Below are 13010 nucleotides of genomic sequence, written 5' to 3'. Positions count from 1 at the left end.
TGATGTGTAGGAGCATTGGCCAGAGTGTAGTAAACTGGACCATTCTGGCAGTGTGTCTCCTACATGTTTCCGAAATGTGTGCAATTTCCTCCCCGAGTCTGGGCTCCCCAGTCAGCTACCAGGCAATATGTTCTGAAGTGTCGGTTCTGAATGTAGCCAGTCCTTCATACCATGGCGAGAATGGAACATGGCAATGGGACATGGGCCAGCACACTTGCTAAGGGGGTCCACCTTTAGACAGATGTTTACACACTCCATGACACATCACCATCCTCTCACCCGCAGCAGAGAGATAGGGACCATTAAGGACCTGTCTGCCTCATTGCCTTGGGGGTAAGGAAGCAGACTTCCTTTGTCGGGGCTGGGCTGGCAATGTCATGCTGACGGAGCATGTGGGGCCAGGGCTAGTGGTGTGCACTGGGGTGCAGGGTCCTTTCCTGACACACAGCCCAGGGCCCTGCCCCACCAAGGAAATGACAGGGGTTTCCAGGCTGTTTCCACAGGGACCATCACAGCATGTGGGGAAATGAACAATTTGGCCAACCAGCTCAGAATATCTGATTTTTCTTTTTCATGAATGTGACTCATTTTAAAATCTGAATTGAATCAATTTCTTTGGATTCCACTTTACTTAACATTTGCTGAGCCTCTGGTGTGCGGTGTGTATGGTGCTCGCACTCATCTATGTTGTTCTGATCCCACCTGGCTGAAGCTCCCATTTGGCTGACTTGCAGAACATAATCCTGTTCAACTCCAGAGACACACATTTGTGCTGCTTCTATGCTGGGCTTGGAGATGCCGAGATGAAACAAATCTGGAAAGACCCCTCATCTCATACTTAGTTCCCTGCCTGAGTAGTTCTGAACTGCTCAGCAGGCAAAAGCTTTTGCTTATTCTCAAAGCATTGAGTTCTTTAGGAATTCCGGCTCTATTTCTTATCTAAAACCAGAAATGGATACTGCAGTTGAAATTTGTTATTGTACATAAAACATTCTGCTCTCTTCATCTGGTTATTGGATGAGAGTGACGTTTGGATGTTTCTTTGCGTTTCGCTGTTGGGAAAGTAATCCTGTCTCCTGCAGACTTGCCACTGGGTCTGCTCCACTGGGTCTGCTCCTCTCCTTTCTCTCCAGCACAGGGGCAGGATTTCTGGGGTGCTGGGCACAGAGACACCTGGGGAGGTCAGGCTTTGTTAGTCCCTCCCATTGGCAAACTCTTGGCTGTGAGCTCAGCCATGCTGGAGGGGGGCGGCAGTGTTCCAGAACACATGATTTGAAAATCGGAGAGGGAGATGATAAATATATTCAAAAGCACATTGACTTTTCACACCAGGCGTGGGGGAAAAAAATCTCAATACTGAAAAATGGACCCAGATATACAACCCTTTTCCAAGTCAAGCTTGCTCATGAGGGGTCACATTCCACTGAGGTCGTGTCAGAGTGGGCTTAAAACCAAAAAGATCCCTTTGGGAGGAGAGTCATTATCTGGTCCCGGGAGTAGGGGGACCAGATGAGAAAATCTTAGATTCAGCTTTGGCCTCCCCAGCAGCCATCCCGGGTTTAATGCTGGTCCTCTCTCGATTCCATGTAGCACCTTTCTCATGGGTTTAAAAATAGACTCCAGGCCTGCCAACCCTCTTAAAAGGAACATGATAGAGATCAGTGCCAGCGCTATGGGACCTGATACCCAGCTCTGATCACCTCCCTAAATAGAGCCCACACTCGCGATCCCTCGTTTGGTGAGGCAGGGCACCCAGTGCTACGCAGTTGGCCACTGAGTGAGAGCTCACCACACAAAATTAAATAGCAACACCAGCAAGGCTATCTTTCCTCCTTTCCCTTTCTTCTCTCACTATTGAAAAGCTTAAGAAGGAATTCCAAGGTCTGAAGGGAGTCAGAGTGTATTTCTTAGTTCATTCAGAGTAATAGCTACAGCATATATCCTACAAAGTGCCTTCCTAATTAACCACTGGGCAGGGGGGTGGGTGCAGTGCAGGAGGGCGCAGTGGTGTCTATATGAGAAATAACATTTTCCCAGCAGCGCTCCTCTCGATGGTTTACAAACTCCCGGGGTGGTTGATGGCTGGTTCCATTGGCGATAAAGAAGCCAGCCTTTCTCAGTAAAGGGTGGAGTTCCTGGTACCCACCCTTATCCACCGTGCCCAGGGGCTCCAGGCGCTGGGGCAACACCCTGTGTGCATGCGGAGCCAAACAGATAGAAGAGCGGCTGAGGGCAAAGCCGTGCTTGTCAGAAGGCCACACTGCAGCCAGGCAGGGATGCTGCGAGAACTGTCAGATGCGGGGCTCAGGAGCGGGGCTCGAGCTGTGCACACGACTTGAGAGTTGTTTCTTCACCACAGTGGAAATGGACACTGAGAGGTGCATGATGAGCCCACGGGGTCTAGTTGCGGTCGCAGCGCGCCCAGGGCTCTTGGGGGTCCTGTTCTCAGCCATGGGTGTTTGACCTTGGGGGATGCTGTCACTGGGCCCTAATTTTCACAACGGAAACAAGATCAGCAACACCCCATGCCTCCGGGGGTGGCGAGGGTTCACCTTGGACAAAAGCTTTAGTTAAGAAGAAAGAAGGAAGGGAAGAAGGGCAAGAGGGTGTCACTTGTCACTTTACTGAGTACCTGCTCCATGCCCATAATGGAGCTGGGCATTTTGATGTGATTTTCATACTACTGGGAGAAGTGAGTCGAGTTATTTTCATTTTCCTGATGAAGAATCCAACAGTCAGAAAAGTTATTTCCTTTCTCAAAAGTCATGCAGCTCAACTGGGACCCCTGACACCAAGTATTTTAAGGCCACTCAGAACAGCACACAGAGCTGTTGTCATTAGGTCAGTTCCGCATCTGAGTTGATCGCAAAGGATTAAACCAGGGGAGCAGGAGGGGCACATCTGCCCCTCAGGAAACTGCAGGGGGAGAGTAGTGGCTGCTGCCCAGGGCATGAGGCGCCGGGAGGCCCTTCTCTGGAATCCTAGGTCTGCGCCGAATGTCCCTTTAAGAGAGGAGCCAGCTAGTGTCCAGGTGGGTCACGGCCTGAAGCTGTCTGTTTCTGTTCCCCAAAAAAGGTTCTGGGGATGCATAGTCATCAGAGAATCCCATGCACCTGGGATTCTTTGCTTCAGGCTTTTGAGCAAAAAGAGGTGTTCTCCCAGTTGCTGGAAGAGCTAGATTCCTGGAGGAATTCGCGGCAGGAGCCCCATAAGCGGTGCTGGGCTCCCACTCTCCCCGGGGGGGGGGGGGGGGGGGGGGGGGGGGGGGGGCTTTCCGAGTCACATGGTGAATAGCTTCCCTTTCTTGACCCGTGCAGTCTCCTTCTGCTGAGGCTGCCTGTGGCCTGGGGACAGGTCTGCAAGGGACCCTCAGAGGTGGTAGCAAGATGAGAAAAAAACCTGTAGATGCCGTGAACCTATAGGGTAGAACAAGTAATCCTGTATCCTTCCTGAGAACCCCCGGTTTTTTCTTTAGCTCATCAATTGCTTTCTTTTGCTGTACTTTGGTTTCAGCCACGCACGCTGGCAGATCTCCTGGACGCACAAAATTCCTGTAGTAAAAAGTGCAGCCTTCAAGTTTGGGAAGGAAAGGAGAGGGACAAGGAGCAGGATGGTTATTTATTATCTAAGGGTGTGGTCGCAATGGACGGTGGAGGAGAGACAGTCAGTTCATGGGGAAAATAATAATCCCTTACCTTTCTGAGTGGCCAGAGCCCAGAGACACCGTGGTAAGTCATGTTGTTTATCCTGTTCTTCTGTATGCCTTATTGAATGGTGAGTGATCTGTGTCTGCTCTCCTGAAAGATTCCAGCAAAGATCCAGCCCTTTCTAAATAAGGAGTTCTAATAAGTCACATCCCCAACAGCTGGAAAGTTCTTTCTGTCCCAGTGTCTCATATAAATCTTCTCTACATCAACTTAACCCCATGATTTACCATTTCCTTATGACAGTGGGTATGCCCTCATCAAACATCAGTCAGCAAGCATTTATTGGGCACCTGCACGTAGCACGGTGCTATTCCCGTAGGGGAGCAGGTGTGGAAGACGAGGGGGAAGGGTTGGGACTACAGAAAACTTGAACCGAATTGCTTCTGGCTGTGAGAAGCTTATAACGGAATCGTGGTGACCAGGCTACCACACCTGGGAAAGGCACCATATAATTAGGCCCGTCCTGGGGTTCCTGGCTCTGGTGCTAGAGGACTTTACATCTGAAGGGCCATATCCTTTAGCCTTCTCTTCTTTTATTTTATTTATTAATTCATGAGAGACACAGAAAGAGGCAGAGACAGAGGCAGAGGGAGAAGCAGCCTCCCTGCAGGGAGCCTGATGGGGGATTCAATCCCAGGACCCAGGCAGGGATCACGCCCTGAACTGAAGGCTGACGCTCAACCACTGAGCCCCCCAGGTGCCCCTAACCTTCTCTTCTTTAGTGCCAATCATGTCAGCTCCCATATCTTCGGGTCTTACTAAGCAACATGTGTGAAATCTTTTCCTTTCTTCTCCTATTGGGCCTTGCCTCATTGCATATTTAAGTTGCAAAGCCTCAACCCTAAAGATGTCATGTCTAATGTCAAGAATTCTTGGCAGTCTTGAGTATTCAGGTCCTCTGATCGTGTCTTAGCATCTTTCCCATTACTGAGTGAGTACTCTCCTCTGATAATATTCTGCTTCTGGTCCACTATGACCATCTCATCCTTTTTCTTTGTGATTGTGTATAACCCACAGCATCATATGGTACAAAGGACACTGGGCTTGGGAGTTATAAGAGCTGGGTACCAAAATTAGACTGGGAATGTTTTAATATTTAACTTTGAATATTTCACTTTACTTGCAAGGTCTTAGTTTATCTCACCTTTAAAACAGTTATTCTGTATATAAAGAACTCTTAAAATTCAATAATAAGAAAACAAACCATCCAATTTAAAAACAGGCAAAAGATTTGAACAGATATATCACCAAAGAAGATATGTGGATGGTAAGTAATCGCCTGAAAAGATGTTTAACATCATTGGTTAATAGAGAAAGGCAAATGAAAGCCACAGTGAAATACTACTACACATCTATTAGGATGTCTAAATTAAGACTGACCATCCCGAGTATTGGCAGCCATGCGGACCAGCTGGCAGGAGGGAGGGATTACGATTCAGGAGGAAGCTTTCCGAGGTGATTTTAGAGGTTCATTATCTTGATTGTAGTGCTGGTTTTATGGGAATATACATAAACCAAAACTTACCAAATTGTTCATTTTAAATACGCAGTTTATGGTATGTCAATTAAACTTCAATATAGCAGTTAAAAAAATAGTCGATCTTTTATTGCGCGAGTCAATTATGTCAGTGTTTTTGAAAGTATTATGCATATTATTCATCTTCCATCTGAGTAGGGCGTTTTCTCTCTCTCTAAATATTAATGTTGGAACGGTGCTTTAGAATCCCTTGAGATATTCCACTGGGCTATGATCAGGGCTGTTCCAGTAACCATAATTTATTAATTGAAGCTCTCTATGTAGAGGATTTTAGCAAAATGAGAGGCAGTTTTAAGACGGACAGGGCAAGAGACCTGTAGGGAAGTGTGTTTTAACAACAGGCACGGGGGAGAGGAGGGGCTGGGGTAACTTCTCACTTCCAGACACCTTGCCCTTTGGTGCTTTCCACCCCCTTGCAGAGATGGCCTGGCCTATAGTTCATCTTGTAATGGTGTTTGAGAGTCTACGACCTGGAAAATTCTGATGCTGCAGTCTTAAAATACCAGTTTTTTCACCCCCATGGGGAGGAGTTAGTTGCATTACACACTTCAGATCACTCTTTTTATTGACAACATACTGACCTTTTCTCTTGATCTTTATTTATCTTATTAATTTGGGACTTTGCCTTAATTGTTGAATGGCTCTGAAGAGCTCTTCACCTTGGAAAACACCCAGAATTTTTTCCAACCTTCAGGAGCATGCTCCACATTATCTATTCCTGGCCCTGAGTACACTTTTGTTAGGAATCTTGCCAATGCTGTTAATGGAAGGGCTTTGGGTCAGCTGGACCCTCCATTTACTAGTGGTGACTCTTCACATCTCTGGGCTCAGTTTCTTTGTCCATACAACCATAATAGCATCGTCTACTTTATGGGGTAGCTGTGAGGATTAATTGAGGTAAGGCAATATGTGTATCACCAAACAGGTGCTCAGTGGATTAATTCCTCACCAATACGCACAGCTGTACCATACCTATGTGTCAGGGCAGGAGGGGAAGAGAAAGAGCATTTGGTATTGTGTCTAGACTACTTTTTGAAGAGAAGGTAGAGCCAGGCTCATGGTATAAAACATCCATGGTCTGAACAAGCAATACTGCCAGCGGCCTAGTCACTCGACCTTGCTGTTGCTGACCACTCCTCATCACCTGTTCTTAATGTGGCATCACCTCCAAGGCTTGGCCACCTTGCTCCCTCCCCACCCCTGGCCCAACATGCTTTTGACATCTGTCCGAAATGACCTCAGAAAAAGATGAGGATGGTCCGAGGACAGAAAACTGAGCACTTACTCCAGCCTTGGGTGATGTTTCATTAACTCCGTCAGATTGGAGGGATGAGGGAGGTGGTAGTTACAGATCTGTGTCCTGCCTCTCAGCTTCATTTCGCATCACATCACTGCTCTCTGGCAGAATCTGGAATAGGCTGATTAGCTGGTATCTCAGGACACGATGTAAGAGCTCAAAACATGCAAATTGGTTATGGGGCATAAATAGACTCTGCTGAGCTCACCCTGGCCGTCTTTGCAGGCTCCGGGGCCCGTTCACTAGGGCAGTCGGGGTGGCAGGAGGCAGGGCGGGCGCGCCATGCAGCTTGGAGCTCCTCACCTCCATTGGACGTGTGTGCCTCCCTCCTGCAGCGGCAGGACGCGCGCTCCCCGCCTGGCCCGCCTGGCCCGCCTGGCCCGCCGGCACCTGCAGCTCGGGCCGCACCCCCGCCCGCGCCCTCCGCGCACCCCCTCCTCCCGGCTTGGCAGCAGGTGCCTGCCCTCTGGAGATCGCTTCGCATTAACTTTCCCCTCTGACATAATAATGGAGAGAAAATGAAGAGATCCCCGTAGCGGCCGGCTAGCGGGCTGGAGGGCGAGCCCAGGTCCGGGCGCCGGAGCCCGAGCCAGCCGAGCCGGGCCGAGCGCAGGGAGCCTGTATTTTTAGCCAGATGCCGCGTAACTTGCTGGCGCTCCCCGCGCCGCCGAGCAGATAACGGGGGAGGGGGAGCAGGGAGCCGGGCTCGGATTTCAGCGCGGGCGCCGGACGATGGCAGCGAGACAGGGCAGGTCCGGCCCAGCCCCTGCGGTGAGTGCACGGCCTGCTCGCGGCGCGGCGGGGACTGGGCGCGCGCGGGGCCGCGGTGCGGGGTCCGGGCCGCAGCGCCCCCGGCCGCGGGCTGCGGTCCCTCGGGGCGCGGCGGCGCCAACTTTCCGGGCGGCGGGTGCGGGGACGCGCCGGCGGCCCTTCTGCTGCCTCACGCCGGCCGGGCGCCGCGGCTTCTAGCAGGATCCAGAGGAAAATTCCTCTGGCCTGGAGGCGGCCGCGGCCAAGGGGCCCCTGGCGGGAGGCGGCCCGACCTGTGGCCGCCCGGAGAGACGGCGCGCGGGAGCGCGGGGAGGGGGCGGGCGCGCGGGGCCCTCGCCCCGGAGGACAGTCCAGCGGGGGGGGGGGGTCCTGCTGCTGCTGGGGCGCCGGCGGCCCCTCGCCCGGACCCACCCGCACCCGCGCCGGTGCCCCTGCCCCTGCCCCTGCCCCTGCCCCGGCCTGGGCCGCAGAAGGGCCCGCCTCGCCCGCCGCACGCAGCCCCGCAGCCTGGGACACACACCCCCGTGCCCCGAGGTCCGGAGCCAGCGGGAAATGAATGGGGACCCGCTGAAGGCAGACCTGTTGTACGCGGGGTAGCGGGGGCTTTCCCTGCACCCCGTCAGCCTCGCGGCCCCCCAGCCAGCTGTGGATCATCCCCGTGTGGGCAACGGGGAAATTGAGGTTTGGGAACTTGAGTGAGGCACAGCATCAAGTGGTAGAGCGGGGGTCATGCCAGGTCTTCCCGAGCCTGGGTGGACTCTGGCTCCCCGCACATCCCTGCATCACCCAGCCTCTGAGCCAGACACGGGAGGGCACAGGTATGGGCAGGGTTTCCCCCAAGGCCTGGCAGTCGTGCTGGGAGATTATAAGGGAACCCGGGACTCCGGCTTGCACGTTTTATTTCCTTAGCGACACCTTTAATATGTTCGTTCTACCTTTGCTAATGGGTAGTCTGATTGGGTGGCTGGAGACAGTTTGTGAAGCTTTACCCGCACAACTTTCTGGAGAGAAAAATGAAAAACTTCATGAAAACACATGCTGTGGCCCAGGTTTCACTTCTGTCTCTCTGCAGTCGGCGGGGTAAAGGCAGGGGCCACACAGGTGTGTGCACTGTCCGGTGCTGGCACTTCTTTCTGGGAGGCCTGACAGGGGCTCCCAGGAACAGCATGGTGCTGAGTAGGAAGGAACTGTCAGATGTGGCAGGCCACCCCCAAACACAAGCAGACAGCTCTGTGTCTGGGGCCCTGGCCTACCTTAGTCTTCTGCATGTGCTGCTGCCACACCCCCAGAGAAGGATCTAGAATCTCTTCCTTTGAATCCTGACAATTTGAGGAAACTGCATTTGGCTGCAACAAGACCCCTAGGGAAAGAAATATTACCTTATCTATCTTATCTTAGCACTGTTTACTGATGATTGCTGTTTTCCATTCGTCTATTTATTTTTTAACGATTTTATTTATTTATTCATGAGAGACACAGAGAGGCAGAGACACAGGCAGATGGAGGAGCAGGCCCCCTCAGGGAGCCCGATGCAGGACTCCATCCTAGGACCACAACCTGAGCCAAAGGCAGACGCTCAACCACTGAGCCACCCAGGCATCCCTCCATTTGCCTTTTTTAGACATGAATTTTGCACTAAAAGACCCTGAGAAAGCAATTCATGGTGTGTCCCAGGGAAGCTTAGACTGGCTCAAGCACCAGAGGAGGTAAAAGGGGCCCTGGGACTCTCTTACTCGGCCTGAAACTCAGCTGTGCTTGGCCTCCGGAGTTTAGGAAGCCCTCGGTGCTCGTATGTTCAGGCATGCTGACACTTCTTGCTGTGCTTCCGGCCTCTCCCTCCCAGGACACTGGAACCCCCTCAGCTACATATCTATTGCTATATTCGTATCACCCCACTCAGGAAGTGCAAGTTTAATAATAGTCTGGGTGTCTCAGGTAACCAGCGGTTCACTTTTTCCAAGCAGTCCTGATGAGAACTGGAGGTCCTTCCTTTCCCCTCCATTACTTCCTCCTGAAGTCGGGGCCAAAGTGGGTGCAGCTTCTGAGCACAGGTGGAAGCCTTCCTCCCACCGAGCTGAACTTGAGAAGAAGACTAGGAGCACTAAAAATGATTGGCCCATGGGGCAGGATAGCACATGGGTGAAGAGAAAAACCCTGGAATTAGGCTTCTTGGACTCAAATCCTGGCCAAGCCATGTATTAGCTGTGTAACTTTGGATAAGTTACTTGATTTCTCTGTGACTCATTCGCTTCATCTATGCAGAAGAGACAATAATAAGTGCACCTGCCTCCTGAGATTATTGGGAGGAGCAAATGAGTTAGTCTATGTAAAGTGTCTAATACATAGTAAGGGCTTTAGAAAGACAAACTTGGGGCACTGGATGGTTCAGTCGGTTGAACTCCTGCCTATGGCACAGGTCATGATCTCAGGGCCCTGGGATGGAGTCCCACATCCAGCTCCCTGCTCAGGGGGAAGTCTACTTCACCCTCTCCCTCTCCCTCTGCCCCTACACCCTGCTTGTGCTCTCTAACTCTCTCTCTCAAATAAATAAAATCTTTTTTAAAAAAGGCAAACTTATTTTGTTATGAAGGGAAGTTCAGGGACATCACATGGATTAACCAGCTGGGATGCGAGCTGAGGACTTAACAAAATATGTATACACCTTCCTGCCCTCAATGCAGTTGTGAGCAATTTTCTCACAGGTAAAGCTAGATTAAAATGAAACTCAAGATGAGGAGGGGGCAAAGACACAAGCAGACAGCCTTGGTAGGGTACTCAGAGGGGAGGGCAGCTCCTTGGTGTATGCAGGGATCAGGGCCCTGTGGACCGGTTTTCTGGAACACAGTGAACAGCCTCCTTTAGGTCCTCTATCTAGTTTCCTCGAACAGAGAGGCCTCTCTGAGGCTGCCCCACATCCCAGAGACAGGTGAGACTTGGGGAGGGCCAGGAATTCTGCTCCAATTTATCAGAGCCTAGAGATAGTCTGGTTAGTGTTTTGTCATTATTGCCATTGTTGTTTTTCTGGTTAGTGTCTACTCGGGTAAACATTCTAAATGAAATGTGTTGGATTCATTCGGCTCTCTTTCTGCCCTATTGGATTACAGACTGTTCCTGGATTCACCAGGAAATTGCACCTGGGACAGGTTATTGACTTGAAGGTAATTGAATTAGATAGATGGGCAGCGTGGGCTCAGAAGAACAAGATGGTGAGAATGGGTCTCATATTCCAACCAAGGTCATTTGCTCCCTAGCTTAAATATTCCCTGGCACCTGGGAGATGCTCACTAAATGCTAGTGGACTGAATCAAGGAGTGTGTGCATGCACACATCCATGCACAAAAGACCCCTTTATAACCCCATCACTTTGTTTTTCAAGTCATGAGGGCAGGGACCTATATTCTGATTTTTTATTCTATTTCTCTTTGCCCTAGCAGAATCCTGAACTTGAAATAGGACCTCAGCAAATATATTGTACAATTAAACTGAGTGATACACAGTGGGAGTGACACCATTATCTATAATTCACCTGTAAGACACCCTGAGGATCCTGCTAATGTCCTGACTACTCTATACCAGAGAAGACCAAACAAAAATGAAAAGGCCTTAGCAATTGAACTTCACCTCTAACTATATAGGTGACTATAGCCGGTCACTTTATTCTTACCATTGGTTTTTTATCCCCAAAAGAAAGGACTGGGACAAGGCCTGTCTTGGGCTAAATGTGGCCCTCAGGGTTAGAGCTGGGACCTGCCTCGGACCTTTTCCCTGCCATGGATTAACTGTTTGATTGGCAAAGTCATGTGGCTCCTCTCAGCCCCCACACTCTGTCAGGGCTTCCTAGACACCTTCAGGTTTGAAATTGCTGGGGAAGCATCTCAGGGTCAAGGTCAGAGGAAGGGCGTGGGCTTTCATCAGGGAGTCCTGGGCTGAATCCCTGAGTGTTAACTAGCTGCAGAACATGAGCAAGTTATTAACCTCTCCAGACCTCAGCTTCATCACCTCTAAAATGGGGATGATAATTGTGCCTACTTCATTGGTTGCAATAAGGATGGAAAGAGACCACTTTGGTAAGATACCTGCCTAATGACTGGTATTACTGTTGTAATTTCATTATTATAGCACACAAACCACACACACTATTTTGCCTTCCACATCCTAGTCTTGAATGGGCTTTCCTTACCCTCTGTTTATCTGCTTGTCTGTCTGTTGCGAATATTGTGCTTCACTTTCTGGAGTCAGTACTTCAAACAGTCGAGCTGTGTCACATTGCACTATTTTTACCTGCCATGCTCGGCTTTTCATCCTGAATCCTATTATTGTGCTATGGAAGGTACTTTGGGTAGGTGGGACAGATGGGAGACAGATCTCTCAAACACTCTCATTCTTGGTGAATAATTTAGTATTTTTTCCCAATAGTTGAATACAGACAGACTTTCTGATTCAGTAGGTACAGATAGACATTTCTCAGAGGGATTAAACCTTGAGTCTGATTTCTCTGGGAATCCAGCTCATGGAGAAACCAACAGGGCAATCCCCATTTCTAAGATATTTCCCCCACCACAGATGCCTTGCTGAGGAACCATGGGGATTTTAGGGACCTTGTGTTTTCAGCCAAGGGGGATGGTGGCCTAGCAGACATTTCATGCTTTGAAGGATTTCCAAAGAGGTAGATTTGGTCCCTGCCCTGAGAAGTAAACAATTTGACTGGGGAGACAGACAAACATGTATTTAAAGTACATTTTTAAAAGAAAAAAAATCAAGCTCCTGTTTCTAGATTTAAAGATGGTAAATATTGTGTATCCAAGGACAGCATCATAAGTGGAGATAGGAGCTGAGTGGACCTGGATTGGAATTAGCCATCTAGAGTGTCAGAGGGCTTCAGGGTCCCATGAATAGTCTAATAATCTGGGCGTGGGCCTGGAGGCAGACACCCTGGGAATGCCACAGGAGGACAAGGAAGAAAGAGGAAGGGGCTCTTCTGCCAGCTGTGTTGAGGGCAGTAAGTGTGTGTATGGGTTTTTTTGTTTTTAAAGATTTGTTTATTTATTTTAGGGGGGGGCAAAGGGAGAGGGAGAGAGTCTTAAGCAGACTCCTTGCTGAGCACAGAGCCCCTGAGATCATGACCTGAGCAGAAACCAAAAGTCTGACACATAACCAAATGTGCCACCCAGACAACCCTCAGGTGCCCCCTGCAAGGTGTGTATCTTGCGAACAGGTGGACACAGAGCTTCGGTTTGAGCTCTCCAAAAGGTGGGGGCCTGGAGGGGCCTGGAATATGAGAGGGTTGGCAGGAAAGCAGAAAATTAGGAAGATCAGCAAGGCAGGGGTGGAGAGGGGTTAGCTGGGAAGTAGAGAAAGGAAGCAACTCTTGTAGTGCAGTACTGGAAGCCCGAGGTGGCAAGAGGGACAGGGACAGCCCTGAAGGGTGCAAGCAGTGTCTGTGAGGCTGCAAAGTCTTTTCTGCCATGGATTGAGTGTTTAATGGACAAAGGCATGCAGACCTGCTCTGGGGAAGGGATCAGGGTTTAATTCTGGACTCCTGTTTGAGATTGTGTCTAGGGTGAGCATCAGCAGCATGTATATTAGTGCCCTGTGGATGCTGTAACAAATCACCACAAACTTGCTGACTGAAAGCAGACATTTATTCTCTGGAGGCCAGAGGTCTGAAATCCAGGTGACACAGGGCCATGCTCCTTCT

General features: G+C 50.2%; 1 protein-coding gene and 1 long non-coding RNA gene across 16 annotated transcripts in view; one reads left to right on the top strand and one right to left on the bottom strand.

Moving 5' to 3' along the window:
- Positions 1–13010, top strand: part of ANK1 (ankyrin 1) — a 215546-nt gene that overhangs the window by 101782 nt on the left and 100754 nt on the right. Inside the window, exon 1 of one of the 14 annotated variants that reach the window (XM_072776614.1) lies at positions 6762–7312. The exons of the other annotated variants lie outside the window; for them this stretch is intronic. Coding sequence (XP_072632715.1) covers positions 7274–7312 — 39 coding nt within the window. The 5' untranslated portion in view covers positions 6762–7273. Of the gene's footprint in view, positions 1–6761; positions 7313–13010 lie in introns of those variants that run through there. 14 annotated transcript variants of the gene reach the window in all.
- On the bottom strand, positions 3287–6911 carry LOC140604912 (uncharacterized). Of its 2 annotated transcripts, XR_012007729.1 has the most exons (5): positions 6750–6911; positions 6530–6652; positions 5088–5196; positions 3696–3797; positions 3287–3551 (listed from the first exon to the last, which is right to left on the bottom strand). It is a non-coding gene; the product is annotated as an uncharacterized lncRNA (long non-coding RNA). The 2 variants fall into 2 exon arrangements; XR_012007728.1 differs by having other exon boundaries at positions 6530–6911.

The sequence above is a fragment of the Canis lupus genome, chromosome 15 (genome assembly GCF_048164855.1).
Source record: "Canis lupus baileyi chromosome 15, mCanLup2.hap1, whole genome shotgun sequence".
Classification (NCBI taxonomy): domain Eukaryota; kingdom Metazoa; phylum Chordata; class Mammalia; order Carnivora; family Canidae; genus Canis; species Canis lupus.
This window is presented reverse-complemented; position numbering and strand designations above follow the sequence as displayed.